Here is an 18,837-nt window from a genome sequence, read left to right as displayed (position 1 = left end):
GCGACCCCAAAAGCCATCAGACGTGCAGACACACTTCACAGCAAATCAAGAGACATTCAAATACCAAACCCCCTGCGTTCTGGAAACACCCTCTTGCAACTGTGGAGCAATCTCCAAACACATTTCAGGTACCACCGAACAGCCTAGTGGTAACCAGTGCTGAACACTGTAAACAAAACAAAGCTGAAAAGCAAGAAATCTCCATGCCTGTGCTGGTAGAAAGCAGTTGCAACACATGCAGTGGAAGAGCAGGCTGGGGTGAACAGGTCCCAGGAAGCATTAGACTGGGGAGCAGCAACTTGTTTTCTCACAGAAAATAATCACAGAATCATCTAGAACTTTAAAATCATTGGGTCCAACCACCAAGCTGACCCTGCCAAGTCTGGTGCTAAAACATGTACATCAGCACGACACCTGCACGGCTTTTAAACCTTGCCACCCCTGCCCTGATAGTCTGTTCCAAGACTTGACAAGACTTGTGGTAAGATTTTTTTCCTGATGTCCAACCTAAATCTTCCTTGGTATGACTTGAGGCCACTTCCTCCTGTCCTGTGACTTGCTGCTAGGGACAAGAGACTGACCCTGACCTGGCTACAACCTCCTTTCAGGGCGCTGTAGTGAGGCATGAGGCAGAAGGTCTCCTCTCAGCCTCCTTTAATCCGATGCTTACAACCCCCAGTTCCCTCAGCTGCTCCTCACAGCGCTTGCACTCTAGACCCTTCACAATGAGCTTTACACTTTAGTTGCAGGCCTGCAACTAGGCACAGCAGGAGATCCCCCAGGGCAGCACTCAGGCTCTGCAATCCTGCCAGCACAGCTGCATGGCTCATTAACTCTATCGGGGGCAAAGAGGACCCTGTCCAGCCTCCTCACATAGCAGCATGTGGTGGCATGTGCATGAAGCAGCCTGCCTGGGAACTGTGGCTGCTCAGACATGCCATGACCATCCCTCCACATTCAGCATGGGCTGCCATGGTATCTCCCTGCTCAGCAAGGCTCTTCCAGCAAAGCCAAAATAGAGTAGAGAATATCATTAGGATGACATGAACAGATCCACCAAGGTGAGCTGGGTTACAAGAGCCACCCAGGCTGACATTCAAGTGAGAGATCAGAAATCCCTTTTCAGCACTATCAGGCCAGTCTGCAAAGTTAACTGGTGGCAGCTCCCAAGCTGCGATACCTAAAGTTTACAATAAACACACATCCCCCACGGAGCATTTCATATTTCCATCTGCTTTGCTGTGAGAAAGGGCAAGTTGTAAGAATGACTGAGAGAGAAGATATTAATCTACAGATCCAAAGTGTGAGGGGGACCATTTCAGAATAATTATGCTGTATTCACATTTAAGCAACTACTTGCTAGGCAGAAACAGCAAGTTGAAACAGGCTTAGATTGATACAACTGCATTTCCAGCTCGGCTCGAAGTTACTCCTGTTCCCTACCAGCAGCATTGTCAGAACACCTCAAAGGAAAAAAAAGAGACAAATATTTGCCTGATGATACTGTGACAGGAAAAGTGATTCAAACCATGCCTCCAAAGCAAAGCTTCCCAGAGGACAGCAGAATGAAGCTCTCATTCGCAGTTTGCATCAAGTCTCACATAAGGGAGGGTAAAAGGGGAGGGAAATGGAGTTTGAGTTTCCCAGTATCACCTCTCCAAACTGCCTGCCCACAGCCTGTATTAAATTCAGAGCAGACCTAAAGTAACAGTGCCAAGGAGACTTCCCAGTTGTAAGAAACTTGTTCACAAGAGACAGTATTTAAAAAGGATACTTCCTTAAGCTTAGACATCAATGTTTTAAACAGTGTACCAAAAACCTGGCCTGGGATATTCTGAACTGCTATCTCCTTTCATCCTTTTGGAAAGCTGTGGTTTCCAGGCACATCCTTTCGTTATCACAGAATATAACCTTAGTCAATGACTTCATTGCTGATCTTTCAGGAAACTTCATGTTTGAAGACAAGTGTTGTTAGATAATAAGGTCAGTTAAATCAGTTTTAAGTTTTACAATCAGGGAAAAAAGGGGAGAGAGAGAAAAATGAGAGAAAAGATACTACAAGTAGAGACTTTTATCTTTAAGAACAAACACAGGATCCAGGTACCATCTCAGCTATGTCCTGCCTCTCCAAAACCTCATCCCTTTACCAATCAAGCAAACACAAGCTCCAGCTACTTCTCAGACACAGGCAAAGATCTGCTGCAGCTGCCTCCCTCTCACACTCCTCTGTTGAGCAATCCTGACAGCACACAGTAGAGAGCAACTTGTTGCATCACACAGCTCAGTGAAGAAAAAAATTGATGGCCACAGCTGAGTATCTCCCCCACCCAGCACACACACACGTGCAAGCAAGGAAGCTGCACCAGGATAAGAGAAGCACATCTTTGTGAAAGCAGGGCCTCCACATCACCCCAGTATCAGCAGTCACCAAGTAACTTGAGGAGTAAGAAAATAAGAGGTTATCACCACACACACACACACACACGTTGTGCAAACTTTTCCCAGCACTGAGGACGGCATCCTAACAAATGAGGTTTCACGTGCTCTGCCCATTTCCTCCTTGCCTGTTCCTGAACATGAGGTCCTCCTTCCTCAGCAGCAGTGAGCTCACAGCATTCTCTCACTGAGCAGAGAAGCACTAGGAAGATTTCACGTCTTGTAACAGGCCTGGCTGGTCAGGCACAGTAGCTGGACACAGAAATCGCCACGTGGCTTGTGCTACTTTACAGGAGTTTGGGAACTTTGGCCCTTAAGTGAGATTAATTTTGGTACAGCCCTGACTCTCTTCCCCCTTGGTCTGAAACTATCAAGGAAGGCAACACACTAAGGTAGTCTGATGTCAAAACTGATCCATACAGAAGTCGTACATCTCCTCTGTTTCAAGACATCTTTTTATGTAGAATCACAGAATCAATTAGGTTGAAATCATAGAATCACAAACTGGCTTGGGTTCAAAGGGAACTTGAAACTTCATCTAATCCAACCCCCTTGCATTCAGCAGGGATGCCTGCAACTAGAGCAGGTTGCTCAGAGCCCAAAACAACCTGACCCAGAATGTTTCCAGGGATGAGACATCTACCACCTCTCTGGGAAACCTGGGCTAGTGTCTTAGAATCATAGAATCATAGAATCAACCAGGTTGGAAGAGAGCTCCAACATCATCCAGTCCAACCTAGCACCCAGCCCTAGCCACTCAACCAGACCATGGCACTAAGTGCCTCATCCAGGCTTTTCTTGAAGACCCCCAGGGACGGTGCCTCCACCACCTCCCTGGGCAGCCCATTCCAATGAGAAATCACTCTCTCTGTGAAGAACTTCTTCCCAATATCCAGCCTATACCTACCCTGGCACAAGTCTTGCCACTCAGTGTAAAAAATGTCCTCCTTTTATCTAGTACAAATTCCCTTCTTTTAGTTTAAAACCATCATCCCTTGTCCTGCCATAGAAGGCCCTGATAAAAAACAAACAAAGTGTCCTTAAAGATCTTTAAGATAACTGCATCCTATCATTTTGGTTGGGAAGGGCCTTTAAGATCACTGTGTCCCACCAGGAAACACCAGATTGCTGATTCTGAGGATACAGCAAAAAAAATTACTGAGTGTGTACAAAGCTTCACCTAAGAGAGCAGCCCAGAGAACTCGGTATGTCTGCAGATGTCCTCAAGAAGCAGAAAGGAGCATTTGCATTCAGGGTGCCATTTGCCAGCTGTATGGTGACACTGGTACTTTACAGACAGTGTCTTTGCCTGAAGCTGTGTGCACCACGCAGGTAAGCATCACAGCTCAAAGCCCAAGTGAAGGGCCCTCACCAAGCCCAAACGCCAAGGTTCTCCTCACCAATTTGGTTTTTTTAAGCTAGAGAAGCTTCCTTGAATGCTGATGATCTACCAGTAACAAATAACCTGGTTTTAAAAGATGGGAGAAAAAAAAAAAGACTAAGAAACCTGCTGACCCTGAAATGGGGCATTTCTGCAGCCTGCTGGTTCCAGCATGATGAACTAGAACAGGTTGAGCAGGTTAGATGCAGGGGGAGGGGGAGAGAGAGAAAAGGTAAAGCTGGAAGACATACAGTAAAGGTAGAACGACAGCAACCACAGCTGCAGTTTGAGAGTTTCCTCATTCCCGTGGCCCCAGAGTCTTTTTAGAGAAGAGGAGGAACAGAACGAGCACATATTCGTTGGAGAGGCAGTGCAAGTATTTGATGTGCATGCACAACAGGTTGAGCAGAGGTTACCTTAAAGCACAAACTCTCCCAGGAAACTTTCTCACCAGCAGCACTTTTAACATGGAATAGCCCAACCAAAGCACAAGCTAGAAGACAAATCACTAATTGAAATGCTAACAAAGTAACACCTTACTTGTTAACCTTGACAGTTAATGTCTCTGCAAGAACAGTGTCAATGTCAGGCTAATGACCAAGCACTGGAAGCACCCCAATGCCCCTCAAAGATCACTTTTTTTTCCCCAGTGCTTGCTTATTTAAAGGCTTGCATTCATAGAATCAGTCAGGGTTGGAAGGGACCACAAGGATCATCTAGTTCCAACCCCCCTGCCATGGGCAGGGACACCCTACCCTAGATCAGGCTGGCCACAGCCTCATCCAGCCTGGCCTTAAACACCTCCAGCCATGGGGCCTCAACCACCTCCCTGGGCAACCCATTCGAGTCTCACCACTCCCATGCTGAAGAACTTCCTCCTCACATCCAGTCTGAATCTCCCCACCTCCAGCTTTGCTTCATTCCCCCTAGTCCTCTCACTACCTGATGTCCTAAAAAGTCCCTCCTCAGCTTTCTTGTAGGCCCCTTTCAGATCCTGGAAGGCTACAAGAAGGTCACCTCAGAGCCTCCTCTTCTCCAGACTGAACAGTCCCAACTCCTTGTCCGTCCTCATAGGAGAGGTGCTCCAGCCCTCTGAGCATCCTTGTGACCCTTTTCTGGGGGCCACGAGGATGGGGGCCATTCATTTTGCAGTTCTTCAAGGTGAGAAGAGGAGGTAACATGCTGAGAATATGAGACCTTCAGAGGAGATGATGTTTCTGAAAGGATATTTAGTCGGAAAGATCAAGGTCTCACACTGCTGTATGCTCCAGGATCAGTCTGTGAGGTCAAGTGGCTTGCGTTTGTTTGAACTGTGACACGGGTAACAAAGCAGCACTAAGGAACACTCTGTTATACAGAGATTTATATTATTGGCCATGAGGAGGGTGGCACAACTCTGCTGCATCAGACGACCTTTCCCCACGCACAAGCCACAGCAGAAGCCTAAACTTACTGAAAGTGACATGTCTCCTTTTTTTAGACAAAAAACCTCACCAAAACACACAAATCCACAACCTTGTAACATGCAATACCAGCCTTAGTGGTTACTTAAAGGCACCACTGCCAAAAAGCAGGCTGAAGTTTGTCTTATGTTAAGGTCCTGAAGAGCTGTGGAGATGCAAGTATAATGTTCTTCATTGTGTACACTTGGCTTCTCAAGAACAATGGAGCTAATTAAGGTCTGCGTATAAATCTTAACCCTGCACTTCCTTGCCTCGCTTGATTCTAATCAGAGCTCAGCATTCGTGTTTTGGTGTTAACTTCCTTTGCTGTGCTTTAATGATAACTGAAGGGGGATACTGTTCAAGGCTACAGGCAGCATGTAACACATCTGAAATCATGGCAACTTCTGACGCCGACAGCTCACAGAGGTGCTGTTGCACCACAGCTCCTTCTGAGTCTCTTGCCACTGAAAGTAACTATGGTGGGGGTGTTGGAGCACCCTATTTATGCATCGTGAGAATGAAAGAAAAGTGTTCAGAAAAGATGAGCAATTTACTCAGCAACAGTGGGACAGACAAAAATTTCTGCCTGGGACCATTTATAATAGCATGGCCTTCTCGTTCTCAAAGACACAGAGAAACATATTCTTACTGCTATACTGCTGTTGAAAAAGCCTCACACACACACTCCTACCTCTTAATGCTTCTTTCTTTCCCTTTCCCCCTATTTATTTTTTTTCCCCACCTTCTTTCCTTCTCTGTCTCCTGTCTTTCACCTTTCTCTCCCTATTTCCTCTTTCTCTCCTTGTCTTTATTGCTTTCTAAATCTTCAAAACACAGGGATTTCAACAGAATATCAAACATTTACCCTGGCTATCTATGCTGACAGGAGAGAGACCAAACCCACTTTTCTCCTCATCTCCCCATCCTTCTTTAGAAAATGTATTCCCAAAAATGTAGGAAATGCATTTTAACTGCAGAGAACACCAAAGCAGCTATCATACCTCACCTGTCTCCTACACCCACAAACAGTCAGCAGAAACAGAACTGAGCCCTTTGTGTTTGTCATCCCTGCTCAAGAATTAGGGCACTTGTTTTTGCTGAGGCTTATCCCTCCTAGCATGCTGACAGTGGCTAGATCATCCCCCCTGTATAAGGAATGGATCTAAGAGACTGTAATGCAGTCTACTGTTTCATATTTAAGAGCACTGCCTACCAGTTGCTACACTGGAATAAAAGCTCCTTAGGAGATGACCAAAGAAACATTTCTATTGTGCAAGACAATAAGAGGGAGCCTTTTCACATGCATGGTGTCAATCATGTCCAGCGTGGCAGGATCCTTGGCTGTTTGTTTTTAGCTGTAAGCTCTTGAACATTCGTTTTTTCAAAGCCATAAAATGTTTAACACCAAATTTTCACTTGGTCACCTTGGCAAAGCACCAGAAACCTAAATGTGTTGTACTAAGGCAATTCCTCTCCTCTCCTACAAAACAAAAGCTTCTCATCACATCTGGCTGAGCCCTGCCTCCAAAAACTCCAGCCTTAAGCAAATGGCAGGCTGCACATGCCAGACTGCAGAGATCCTATTTGCACTCCAAGTCATTGCACTGCACCCTCCGAAGCACACAGGAGATACTGGAAGCAGGCTAATGCCATAAATAACATAGGAGCAATTCACAGGTGGAATGCAGGGAGAGGATGGATTGAGCCAGATCTTGAGGACGCTCTGCCTAGGGGATATGTGCAAAGTCAAGGGCAGCCTGCACGCATGCCTGCCTGAGGAATGCTGAGCCATGTTAAAGAGAACGGCGAAGTCGTTATTGCATCTCAGCTCCTCTGCCTTGATCAAGATCCAGCACTCATCTTCCAACCAGCACATTACAACATTCACCATGTGCATGTTCTTTGTTTCCCATGGCTGGTTAAAATATCAAACTTCACAAGTTACCCTCCAGCATGTACACTTTCTACCCTTGCTCAAGTGACTCCTTCAGCAACATATACCACACGTGAAGTGTTGGGTAAAACACATCTGATTTGAGCATCAGGACAGCACACACCCTGCTAACAAAACAGCTGTTTGTCCACCCATAGCACATTAAAAAGACAAGTTTGGGAAACCTATCTAGCACTGAAAATAAGATGGAGAATGTCAGTGCCTTCTTAATTAAAAGAAGAAATACCTTCTCTGATAGGACCCTTTGCAAGCATGCTTCAAAGCATAGTTCTGCAATCCACATCTTCTAATTTGAGTTTCAAAGACTTCTGCATGTGGATGTTGCATGTGATGTTTTGCATGTGCCAAAACCACCCCAAACAATTCTCCATCCTTTGACACCTGTTCTTGATATGATGCATAAACATCCTAGGAGTACTTGAGTAGGATGAAAATAAAAAGCCATTACAAAGAATTTTGCTAGATATGGAGTAGAAGGTTTGGTCTGGAAGGGACTCTTAAGGTCTTCTCATCCAATCACTTTACACTGAGCAGGGATAGCTTACACTAGACCATGTTGCTCAAAGCCTCATCCAATCTAGCTTTGAACACTTCCAGAGATGCACATGGTTATGTTCAGTCTGGTGCATACCAGCCACAGTCCCTGCAGCTTCTTCTAGCACACTGGGGAAACTGGCTGAAATGTGTCTATTATCTCTTCAGCCTTTTCAGACTTGCCATAAAGCCTTTAATAGCTACCCACTGGAAACTGGTAGGAAGGTCACTCCTCATCTCATTTCCAGCATTTCTGTCCTATTAACATTTTCAAATTGCATTGAGAACATGTCTTTGGCAGGAAGGAAAATGTGATTTAAAAGTGACAGGCACAGACCATCCTCAGTCATGGAAATGGAAAAGGAAACGTTGGCAAAGCCTCCTCCTTCCAAAGGAAACACTTTTGGAAGCATTGCCCTTCCTCTTGAGGCCTGACTGATGCATGTATTACCAGAACACCACATAGTAAGTCAAGCAAAGTCTTTTGCCCACCTAAAGGTCCCTTGCTAAAGCTTACAAACCACCCCAATGAAGACCCACAGCAGTGGTCTAAGTCTTCTGTCTCCATTTTGTGGAGGTGCATCAGTGGAGATGTAGTAAGAGACTTTCAACCTCTTGTTTGCTGGAAGAGCTCCTCAGAGCTGGCACTATTCATAGATCAGCTCCCCGGGGAGCTACTGTGACAGTCCAGTTGGAAAGGCTCTGGAAAACCTTTAGTAACTGCAATCTGTTGATTTGAGACACTAGTTTGTAAATCTCCATCTCCCTTAGAACTACAGAAAACTCTTTGTACCACCCCTCAAACCCCATCCCCACTCCTCTGTACTTCTATATGGTGTTTTCTTCTGCTAGAGATCTAAGAATGCTGAACTTCCATTTCCTGAGGCCAAGAGAAAGCAAGAGTGGCTATCTTCAGTGTGAAAGTGTGAAGCTCTGCATATCCTCAGCTGCAGATTTTCTTAGATAATAGATTATTGTTTTGCCACTCCGATTATAGGAACTTTGAACTACAAGAATCACTATGATCTAATTCCTTTCCCCAAGTTCTAAAAAGCCACAAGAAAACAACCCCCTAATCCCCCAAAACTCAGTCCCTGATGCTAGAAGGTTTGCTATTTCCAAGACTTGCTCTTTCCAATGCTGGGCCAACAGAAATCGCTGTAAAAAACCTCAGCATTGTCTCCAGTTCTACTTTTCAAGAGCAATTTCTGTTCCTCATACGAAACACTGATGGATCTCCCCCTTATCACTGAGACCTTTGCTCTCTCCAACAGAGACTCACCCCACAGGAGGCTTAGGGCACTACTGAGCTGTCTTCCAGCTGTAAGAGACCCAGGCTCATGGTTCCCTCTTGAAAACCCTGTCCAAGAGTCACTCTGGTCAGAAAAGCAAGCAGGTTTTAACCTCTTTTTTTTTCAGAAAGGTGCTGCACAAGACAATTTTCCCCCTCCACCCCTGCATGCTGTGCCCATTCAACTTGACTTGCTGTCCAGAAAACAAGGAGCACAACAAAAAAAAAACACCTGGACTTTATGTGAGAGGTTATGACTGCCTTAAAAATATCTTCCTCATATTGAGGGCCCCAAAACTGAACACAGTACTAATGGTGCTGTGAGACACTCTAGGGATACCATCATGGCTAGCAGGGGAACATCAGAAATCCTATTTTTTGGGCATAAATCTGTCACTACTTAAGATACTAGAGCACAAAAATAGGAAATGATAAAAGGAACTGCACACAACAGGGGAAGATGGATTTGTATTATCCAGGTGGTGTGAAAGAACTCACACACAGCACCACCACAAGTCAGGCCTATGGGAATTGCGCACAAGGCAGAACGTGGCCAGCAAGTCCTTGCTCCAGAATCCTGAGGTGGAAGCAGTCTGGAATGTGAAGTGAGAGGCATTCAGGCACAGCAAAGGCAGGCCAGTGGACATGATGCTATAGTTAAGTTTGAGATGCCTACAAAAGAATTCACTTCAAACCATCTTAAACTAGAAGTACCTGTTTAAGGAGGAGGTACCCAGTGGACAAAACCTTGTGAGTGAGTCATAGGAACAGGTAACAAACTTAAACTTCACTTTGCATTTATCCTCATCTGCCTACTTCCACATTCATGCTTCCCACTTCAGCAACAGGATTAAGTATCAGTTTGTTATAGTAGTAAGGTTACTGACTGCAAAAAATATTGGTGGCACAGTCTTGCCAATCACAACCCTCCTTTGGCAAAGGTAGCCTGATTTAGGGTGCTCAGGAACTTGCCTGTCACGGGTCTGGGATTACTTGCTGCAAGCTCAGCAACAGGTTTCTGCCATGTCCCACTGAGCTGCTTTGGTATGGGGCTACACATGGGACTTTTACAGAGCAGACAGAGATATATCAGATGGAAACAACTTTTAACAGGAAGCTTTTCACTGATTGAACTTAGGTCTTTTTTAGTACAGTCAGTAAATACAACTTGTTACAACAAAAACTGAAAGTCAAACAATCTTCTCATCAGGTCCTCATCTTCCTGTCTGGACTTCCTTCTGGGGGAGTCACTGAGCCTGGCAGTGCTGGCAAATTAGCTCCTAAAGCACAGTAAATGTTGCTATATGGGAAATCTGCAAAAGTGAAGCTGACTACACCAACAACTGATAGGCCTGGAGTCAAGTCTCAAGGTGAGCCTTCTTTTCCTGCTTCTGAGAGAGGATGAGGAGATGCATGGAGAACAAAAAACCAAACCAACTCCACAAGCAGCTTGGGCTGAGGAGTGGGCCACTAATGTCCAACCACTCCAGACTGCAAGCACTGGAATTCACCTTTGGATGCTGACAGTGCTGCAATTCAGGAGCTGCCCTGCCTTCCTCAGGCAGACAGAGTAATGACTTAGTCTGGCAACACCTCTGGTCAGATGAGTCAGAGGTGTGATTTATTCAGTGCCCAAGGCCCCTATCTCCTCTGAACCTGTTTGCATCTTCCCTTCTCATTTTACATCTCTGTCCAATCCTTTCCAATTCTAATCAAATGTAAGTTAAATAAATATGGAACTACAAAACTGCATTTCTGCTCTCTTTTCACCTGTTTAACCTAGACAGTATGACACAGAATAGGCAAAGCTCCAAGAAAGTACTGCTTCCTTCATGTGGCATTTTGTTATCTTCCCTATTGTCACCAAAGTCACCCCTTTGATTCCACCTATAGCACACTACTTGGAAAATGACTGGTAATAATCAAGGAAACAAGATCTCTTCCCTCCTACACTGTCTGTAACCATCACTCTTGTCATTGCTTATTTGCCATATTCCTTTCTCTCACCTGTCTTGCAGATTCTTTGTATGCTGTAAATGCTTTGATAGAGGCACTAAAACTATGTGGGAATTCACAACGTTAATCAGCTCTGAAGTGTTCCACCCATGAGAATACATGAATCCTGGATGAGGGCATGAGAGAGGCCAAGGAACATCCATGAGATTTAACATTTTGTTTCCCCACTTGACAACCCTCCATACTGTGATACTGTGATACTGTAGCTGTACAGTGAAAGAAATTACACAACATATACTTAGTAACTTGGGTTACAGATCATTTCTCAGATCTTCCAACACTGTTGGAAGTTGTCTACAGTATGAGTAAGTAGTGATGGATGCACTTAAAACCAAGATCCATTATTCCAAAGAAACATTTTCATGATGGCACACAGATAGCTAACAACATAAAACATCATCACGGATGTTCCAGCACAACTATTTGCATCCACAGCTCTGAAGCTACAAACTTAGAAGCTCCCTGTACAGCTTGGCTATTTTTGTCCTCTGAGAAAAATCCATCTCATTTGTCAAGATAATAATACCAATAAAGCCAAAAAAAGAGCAATACTTAGGGACAACTCTTGGTAATGCATGGTAAGCTGGAAAACCTTTCTCAGTTCTGACTTCCCCCCACACCTTAAGCACCCTAGCCATTATAGTGTGTCATGCCATGCTTGTACACCACAGACAGCCCACGTTTTCTGCTACATTAAGTGCCTTTAGTCAGGCTGCAAGTCCTTCTAAAGCAATGAAACAGCCTCCTATACTGTAATCCTTTTCCAAACTCCCGGGTGATAGTCAGCACTCACCTGTGCATGTTGCCATTGGTGGTGAAGGACTGTCCACATACCGAACATTTATAAGGCCTTTCACCTGAGTGCACCAGCATGTGGCGATCAAGCGAGCTCGCTGAGCTCAGAGACTTTCCACAGATGCTGCAGGAATGGTCTGTCCCTCCAGTGTCAGTGTTATGCTAGAGAAAACAACGATTTGTTTTCATTGAGTGCCCTTTCTGAAGTGCCAGCAATTAGCGAGAGCTACAAACATCTCAAAGCCCCATTTAAAGGCAGAATGGCTTATACTAAGGTGCGTCCAGAACATAGCTCTCCTCCCCAGCCCTCCCCTCTCAACTTCACACCCACCCTTCATTTTTAACTTCATAAGGCACTAGCTGCACAAGTAGCTGTTTCATGTAACAGCTGTTCCACACAGCCTGCAATGCCCACCACATGAGCACTTCTGCTGGGTGAGCGGCAGAAGAGGACAGGAAATGATCCAGCAGCAACCCACCAGACAAATGGTACTTTAGGACACTATAAGCTGAGCAGTGTTTTGGGGCTGGCTAAGGGGGAAAACAGAAAGAGAATGTAACTATGAACTTCATGTCAGAAAGAGACACTTAAAAACAAATACTCCTTAAAGATATTCATTTCAGACTGACTGTGTAGTAAGGAAACAGAAGTAAACTGCTTCTGAGTGAACATGCAGACTTGTATGGCCATATCCATGGCCAAAGGGTGGCCCTCAGCTGTATATACCACCCTCCCCCTTACTCACATTTAGATTTGAAGATTTCTTCACACACCAAAAAAAAACTAATGTCAGAAAAGTAGAAAAGTAATAAAATTGATAGTTCAGGAGGGAAAAATGAAATAGTAACTAATGGACTCAAGAGTGGTGAACCACAACCTGAGCATCCAAAGCAGAAACTCCTGCCACAAAAAAAGGCCAAACTTCCTTACACAGTATGCATATAATGCAATAGGAGCAAGAAGAGGCCTGTAGCTGACCACAAAAAGAGTGCATAATCTATTCAAAAAGTGTATTTCTAATTCTGCCTCATGAAACTGTCACATCCTGAGACCCTCTTCTACACTGACATGATTGAAAAAACTGCCTTCCTCTTTCTTAATTAGCAAGGAGAGTAAAGAGATCTGTAGTCAAGGCCTCCTGCCTCGTGATGTTTTTCCAGATCCTTGGGACTCCTTAAGCTATGCACAACAGGACACACATCCTTGTTGAAGCCACTGTGTATGTGTGCATGGGGAAGTGTTGGGCAAGGAAGAGAGGGAAATTACCCACTTTGGGTTGGGTTTGTGGGTTGGGCTTTTTCCCCCCCCCAGAAAACACAAGCACAGAAGGCTTAAAAAAAAAGGCAAAACAATTGAATAAAGTTATAAAGAAAGCATTTCAGCATTTCTGGTTTGCACATGCTTTTTCACCACTGAAAAATGCAAACCAGACAATTAATACTACAAGTCAGGAACCGAGAGCCTGTACTCCACATACCTGACGAATGTGCATAGTTAACTGGTGCTGTGTAGTGCAAATCTTTTCACAGAGAGGACAGGTATAGGAAGACTTCTCTTCTTTTGTTTCCTATGAGTAAAACCAGAACAAAACAAAGCAAAATGAGAAGGAATACTGATACAAAAAGAACTCAATAACTGAACCTGCAGGGCATGCAAAAAGTATTACACATCCTAAGTACCAAAGGCTAACATAAGTTGCATGTATGCATTTATCATCATGAGAGATCCCTCAAGGAAGTGTCAGAAACTTCTGAATTTCTAAATAAAGACTATTTCAGCTACTGCAGAAGAGCAGCTGCTGTTTTAGTAACACAGATTCTCAGCAGTAGCAGTTTAGGACAGGAACTGAAGGCAATTATTGTGACCAGATCAAACTGCCAGGAAGAATTTAAGTGAGCTGAAAGTAATTCCTGGAACAATGCCAGAATATACAGGCAAATGCCACCCATCTTCCCAAAAGGTCTTTTAATAAATACAAGTTGTTGAGACTTCAGATATTCCACCCCATCCCAACAGCAGGCATAAGCTCAGTGCCCTCTTCCAGAGGCTGTATGTTCTGCTCCATGGCTGACTCAAAAGAGAGGCATTTACTGAATCACCAGCACCACTTCCCTTTGCATCATGTTTCTCCTGGAAGCATCCCATTCAGGCACACTAGCCAGGCCCAATCCTTCTCAAGCTTGCAAGATCTGATGACATCATGGCAAGAAGAGGTGACAATGCAGCAGTGTACGTGACTCAAAAAGAACACACTATGAACCTGGTTATTCCCCACCCAGGTGAGGATCAGGAGAAACCATGCTCAAACCACGAGTACAAACAATGAAGTGGACCAGAGAGCTCAGCCTGCTTTAAGTGTGCCCTTGAAACACTGAGCAAAGCCACAAACAAAATGGCACTCTCAGAGCAACCAAAGGCATTTGCTTGACTTGTTCACAAGAATGACTGAAAGGTTATTTTCACCACTTCACCAGGAAGCCCAGGTTCAGCTCCTGTACCAATGCCTTCATATTACAAGGAAGATGGCCTAGCACTGAAAAATGAAACCTCAGTTTTCTGTAGAATGATGCAAATCACCAGTTAGGTTCATCACCTGTTACCTACACTTCTGGAGACAAGTACAAAACCATCTCTGCATGACTGGAGGGAAAAGCCAAAAGGACATGCTCTACTCAACTTCTTGGCTGACTACTTTAAGTACTATTAGTAAACCCACAAAACCAAGGACAAAATAAAAGCCATGCTCAGTAGCTCTTTAGTTGAGAGGGATTTAATAGGTATGAGTCTATCTACACATTGCCTCTCTCTGCACAATTGCCTCCCCTGTTGCTTGTCCAACAGGAGCATTTGTTAAGAACACTGAGAATGACTAATGCAAGTCTCTGTGACAAATGTTATGAGGGAAGATGCTGACACAGTGTTAGAGAAAGGTTTTGTTATGGCTCAGTTAAGCAAGATTCTCTCCTATATGACTCGAGAAAGAGAGCTTCCTATTAAAACCTAACACTGTGTTCTCAAAAGTAGGGCCATGAGCATTTTCTGTTAACTTCAGCAGCCTGTGGACATGGATGAAGTGCTGACTTCCTTTTTTGCCTGAAGCAAACAAAAACCTGGTGACTACACTTCTACAAGGCTCAGGGCTGCAAAGATTAGGTTCTTCCACCCCTCTCTACTGCTTCTCCTGTACATCTGTATCTCAGGGCTCCCCATCCCAAAGGTAGTCACTGCTGCACACACAGGCTAACATCTAACACACAGAATGTTAGAAAGCAAGTAAAAAAGGCTGACATGAAGAAGTCTGAATGCCCTGAGAATACTAAAACACATTATCCCAGTACTTCTCTCCATTTTTATCTGCACACTCATTGCATCCAACTTACAAACCTTTAATTTTCACAGACTCACAGAGTGGTAGGGGTTGGAGGGGACCTCTGGAGATCATCTAGTCTAACCCCCTGCTAATGCAGGTATACTTGTATCCGGTTGTACAGAAACATGTCCAGGCAGGTTTTCAATGTCTCCACAAAAGAAGACTCCACAATCTCTCTGGGCAGTCTGATCCAATGCTCTGGTATTTTCCTTGAGTTCAAGTGAAATCTCCTGTGTTCCAGTTTGTACTCACCAGGCACTACTGCAAAGAGGTCAGCACTGTTCTCCTGACCTTCACCCTTTAGATATTTCTATGCATTGAGAAGATCCCTTCTCAGTCTTCACTTTTCCAGGCTATACAGTCCCAGGTCTCTCAGTCTCTCCTCACAAGAGAGATGCTCCAGTTCCCTAATCATTTAAATCCCTCTAATGAAGAGGACTTTAAACCAGGGTTGCCTGGGGAAGAGATCCTTAATCCATTCCATAAGCCAATACTAATGACACACCCTGGGCCTGCACTTGGACCACAGGCTGAGCAAGGAGCACCTGAAGTGCAGGGTAAGGAAAATCCAGCCAGTAGTCATCTTCAATGGGGGCCCAACTTAAATGCCTCTACACTAACACACACAGCATGGGGAACCAGCAAGAAGAGCTACAGACATGTGCATGCCTGCAGGACTACAGTGTCATTGGCATCACTAAGATGTGGTGGGATGGCTCTCATAAGTGGACCATAGCAATAGACAGTTACAAGCTCTTCAGGAGACAAAGGGAGGGAGTGTTCCACTGAAATTGTAGCGTTTAAGATATTAAGATGTCACTGCTCTGGATTTCAAGAGAGCAGACTTCATTGTCTTCAGGGATCTGCTCGGCAGTGTCACAGGATAGAGCCCTGGAGGGAAGAGAGGCCCAAGAAAGCTGGTCAATACTCAAAGACCATGTCCTCCAAGCCAAGCAGCAGTGAATCCCAAGAAAGAAGATGGCAGGCAAGAATGCTAGGAAGCTGGCTTGGATACACAAGGTACTACTACTTAGGCCAAGAAAGGGAAGTCCATAGGGAGTGGATGCAAGAAGGGGCTGAGAGGATTACAAAGAAGTTGTCCCAGTAGTCAGAGAACAAGTTAGGAAAGCTAAAGCAGAGACAGATTTACTTTTGGCTAGGGACATAAAGGGGAACAAGAACACTGGAAAGGGACTTTTTACAAGGGCTTGTAGTGATAGGATGAAGACTAATGGCTTTAAGCTGGAAGAGGGTAGATTTAGACCAGATACTAGGATGCCACTTCCATGAAAGTGTTCAAAACTAGGTTGGACAGGGTCTTGAACAATTTGGCCTACTAGAAGGTGTCCTCATCCATGGAAGGAGGGTTGGAACTATATGACCTTTAAGGTCTCTTCCAATCCAAACCACTTTATGATTCTATGAACCATCTTCGTGTCCCTCTGTCGGACTCTCTCTGGTAATTCTTTATCCCACTCTTACTGGGGAGCCCAGGTCCAGCCTTGCCAGGGTGGAGTAGAGAGAAGGAGAATCTCCCTCAACCCTCTGGCCAAACTCTGTAATGCATGCCAGAATACCACTGACCACTTTGGCCACAAGCCTGTATTGCTGGCTCATGGTGAACTTACTGTCCACCAGAGCTTCCAAGTCTTTCTCTGCATTGAGATGCAGAAACCTGTCTGTGGAGCAACATTCAGCTCCAATTATGCTGCAACCCTATATGCAAGTTGTCTCAGGACAGTGAACAAACACTGTCACCAGAAAAATCCATGCAACTGTGCAGACAGTTCAGATGGTGTTTAAATCCCAGGGTATTTCTGTGAAATTATCAACCTACTCCTGGGGGCTTCTCTCCACTCCCTATGCCCCCCAGAAAAAAAACCCAACTCAACAAAACCCAAACTGCAGTTCTACATGATGCAGTTGATTGCTTCCAAGCCTGCTTTCCTGCCTACTCTTCAAAACAGCAAATTAACTGAAGATAGAGTAATTACTGGTTCACCTTGAAGCAGAGCTCAGAAACACACTCCAGCTCAGGCAGAGTTGATTAGTATTGAATCTAGGGTTGATTATTAACTAAAACTCAAACTTTCTCCGGCGGTAACCCAGAGTACAGGCTGCATACCGTAACACAGCTCAAGCAAATCCAGGGTAGCTCCAACAGGAATGCTGTTGACTGACCCAGTTCAGACCAAAAGCTATCGGCATCCCAATCATAAAAGCAGCCCTGCTCACGAATTTAACACGTAGCATTCAGCTCCTCCACTGGAGGCAAGCTGGTGAAAATACAGTCCCTGAACTGAAAGACAAAACCAGCAGCAAACTTTTTAGCTACTCTGCCCTTAGTAAGTCAGCCTGGCACCACTGCTCTTCCTTCAGCTGATGGGTTTTGGAATCTATTTGTTTTTCTGCAGCTCAGAGAAACACCCTTGTCTCGATTTTCATGTTCTTCACAAGCAAAGCAAATGAGAAGTTAAAATGGATGCTGGTCTGATGTGAGAACATGTTTATTAGACTATGGGTAGACTAGAGCCAAGATAAAGTCAGTGTTATAAAGAGAACCATAGACTTTGGGACAAAGGTTCAGGGCAAAACATTTTGCTGCCAACTCATGAGAAACTGCAGTCAGACCCAGAAAACTAGCTTAACTGTTATTATCCTTTAAATATTCTAATAAGGGGCACATTCTGACCAGAACCCCTAAGCTGTGAGCTGCTACTCACTGAAACAATTCAGTGCTTTCATTCTGCTATGCTGGAAGTGGAAATTCGTTGTATTAGAGGCTGCTGACCAGACTGATTCCCACTTAATATCTCACATCTCACTTCTATTTTCTCAGTAATGCAGCCATTCGCCCCTCTGGCAATAACGATCTCTCAGCCTAAAAACAAATAAGCTATTTAGAATCACTGAATCCTTTTGGTTGGAAAAGATCTTTAAGATCATTGAGTCCAACTATTATCTAATTCTACCAAGTCTGGGGCTAACTGTGTTTCTCTGCACCACATCTCTGCATCTTTTAAAAGTTCTGTAGGGATGGAGATTCAACTAACTCCCCAGAGACCCTGTTCCAGTGAACCCTTTGAGTGAAGAAGTTTCTTCTGCTATCCAATTTAAAACTCCCTGGTGCAACTTGAGAACATTTCCTCAATTACCTTGTCCCTGAGGACATTGTCCTATTACTTGCTCCTACAGAGAAGAGACCAACATCCACCTTGCTCCAACTTCCTTTCAGGAAGCTGTAGAGAGCAAGAGGGTCTCATCTCAGCCTCCATTTCTCCAGGATAAGCAACCCTTGTTCCTTAAGCCACACCTCAGAAGAAGACCTGTTTGACAGATCCTTCATCAACTTCATTGCCCTTCTCCAGCACTTCAACATCCTTCTTGGAATGAAGGGCCCAAAACCAAACACAGGAGTCAAGGTGTGATCTCACTAGTGTCACGTAAATGGGAACAATCACTTTGCTGACCCTGCTGGTCACACTACTTTCTATGTTTTCTGTGTATTTGTTTATTTTTGTGCTGTAAGAATCCTTCTTAATCCTGTCACATTTACTCTCAAGCTTCCTTTGATTCAATGCCCATGGAAATATCAGGTGGAATAAAGGTCACCA

General features: G+C 44.5%; 1 protein-coding gene across 4 annotated transcripts in view; it reads right to left on the bottom strand.

The window, feature by feature from the left end:
• The window catches only part of RREB1 (ras responsive element binding protein 1), a 142,526-nt gene that overhangs the window by 58,136 nt on the left and 65,553 nt on the right, over positions 1-18,837 (bottom strand). For all 4 annotated transcript variants that reach the window (XM_064161145.1, XM_064161143.1, XM_064161144.1 and 1 more), the window contains exons 4-5: positions 13,331-13,420; positions 11,851-12,014 (exon numbers count right to left, since the gene is read on the bottom strand). In XM_064161145.1, coding sequence (XP_064017215.1) covers positions 11,851-12,014; positions 13,331-13,420 — 254 coding nt within the window. The remainder of the gene's footprint in view (positions 1-11,850; positions 12,015-13,330; positions 13,421-18,837) is intronic.

The sequence above is a fragment of the Pogoniulus pusillus genome, chromosome 21 (assembly GCF_015220805.1).
Source record: "Pogoniulus pusillus isolate bPogPus1 chromosome 21, bPogPus1.pri, whole genome shotgun sequence".
Classification (NCBI taxonomy): domain Eukaryota; kingdom Metazoa; phylum Chordata; class Aves; order Piciformes; family Lybiidae; genus Pogoniulus; species Pogoniulus pusillus.
Note: the sequence above shows the minus strand (reverse complement) of the source record. Positions and strands in the feature narration are given on the sequence as shown.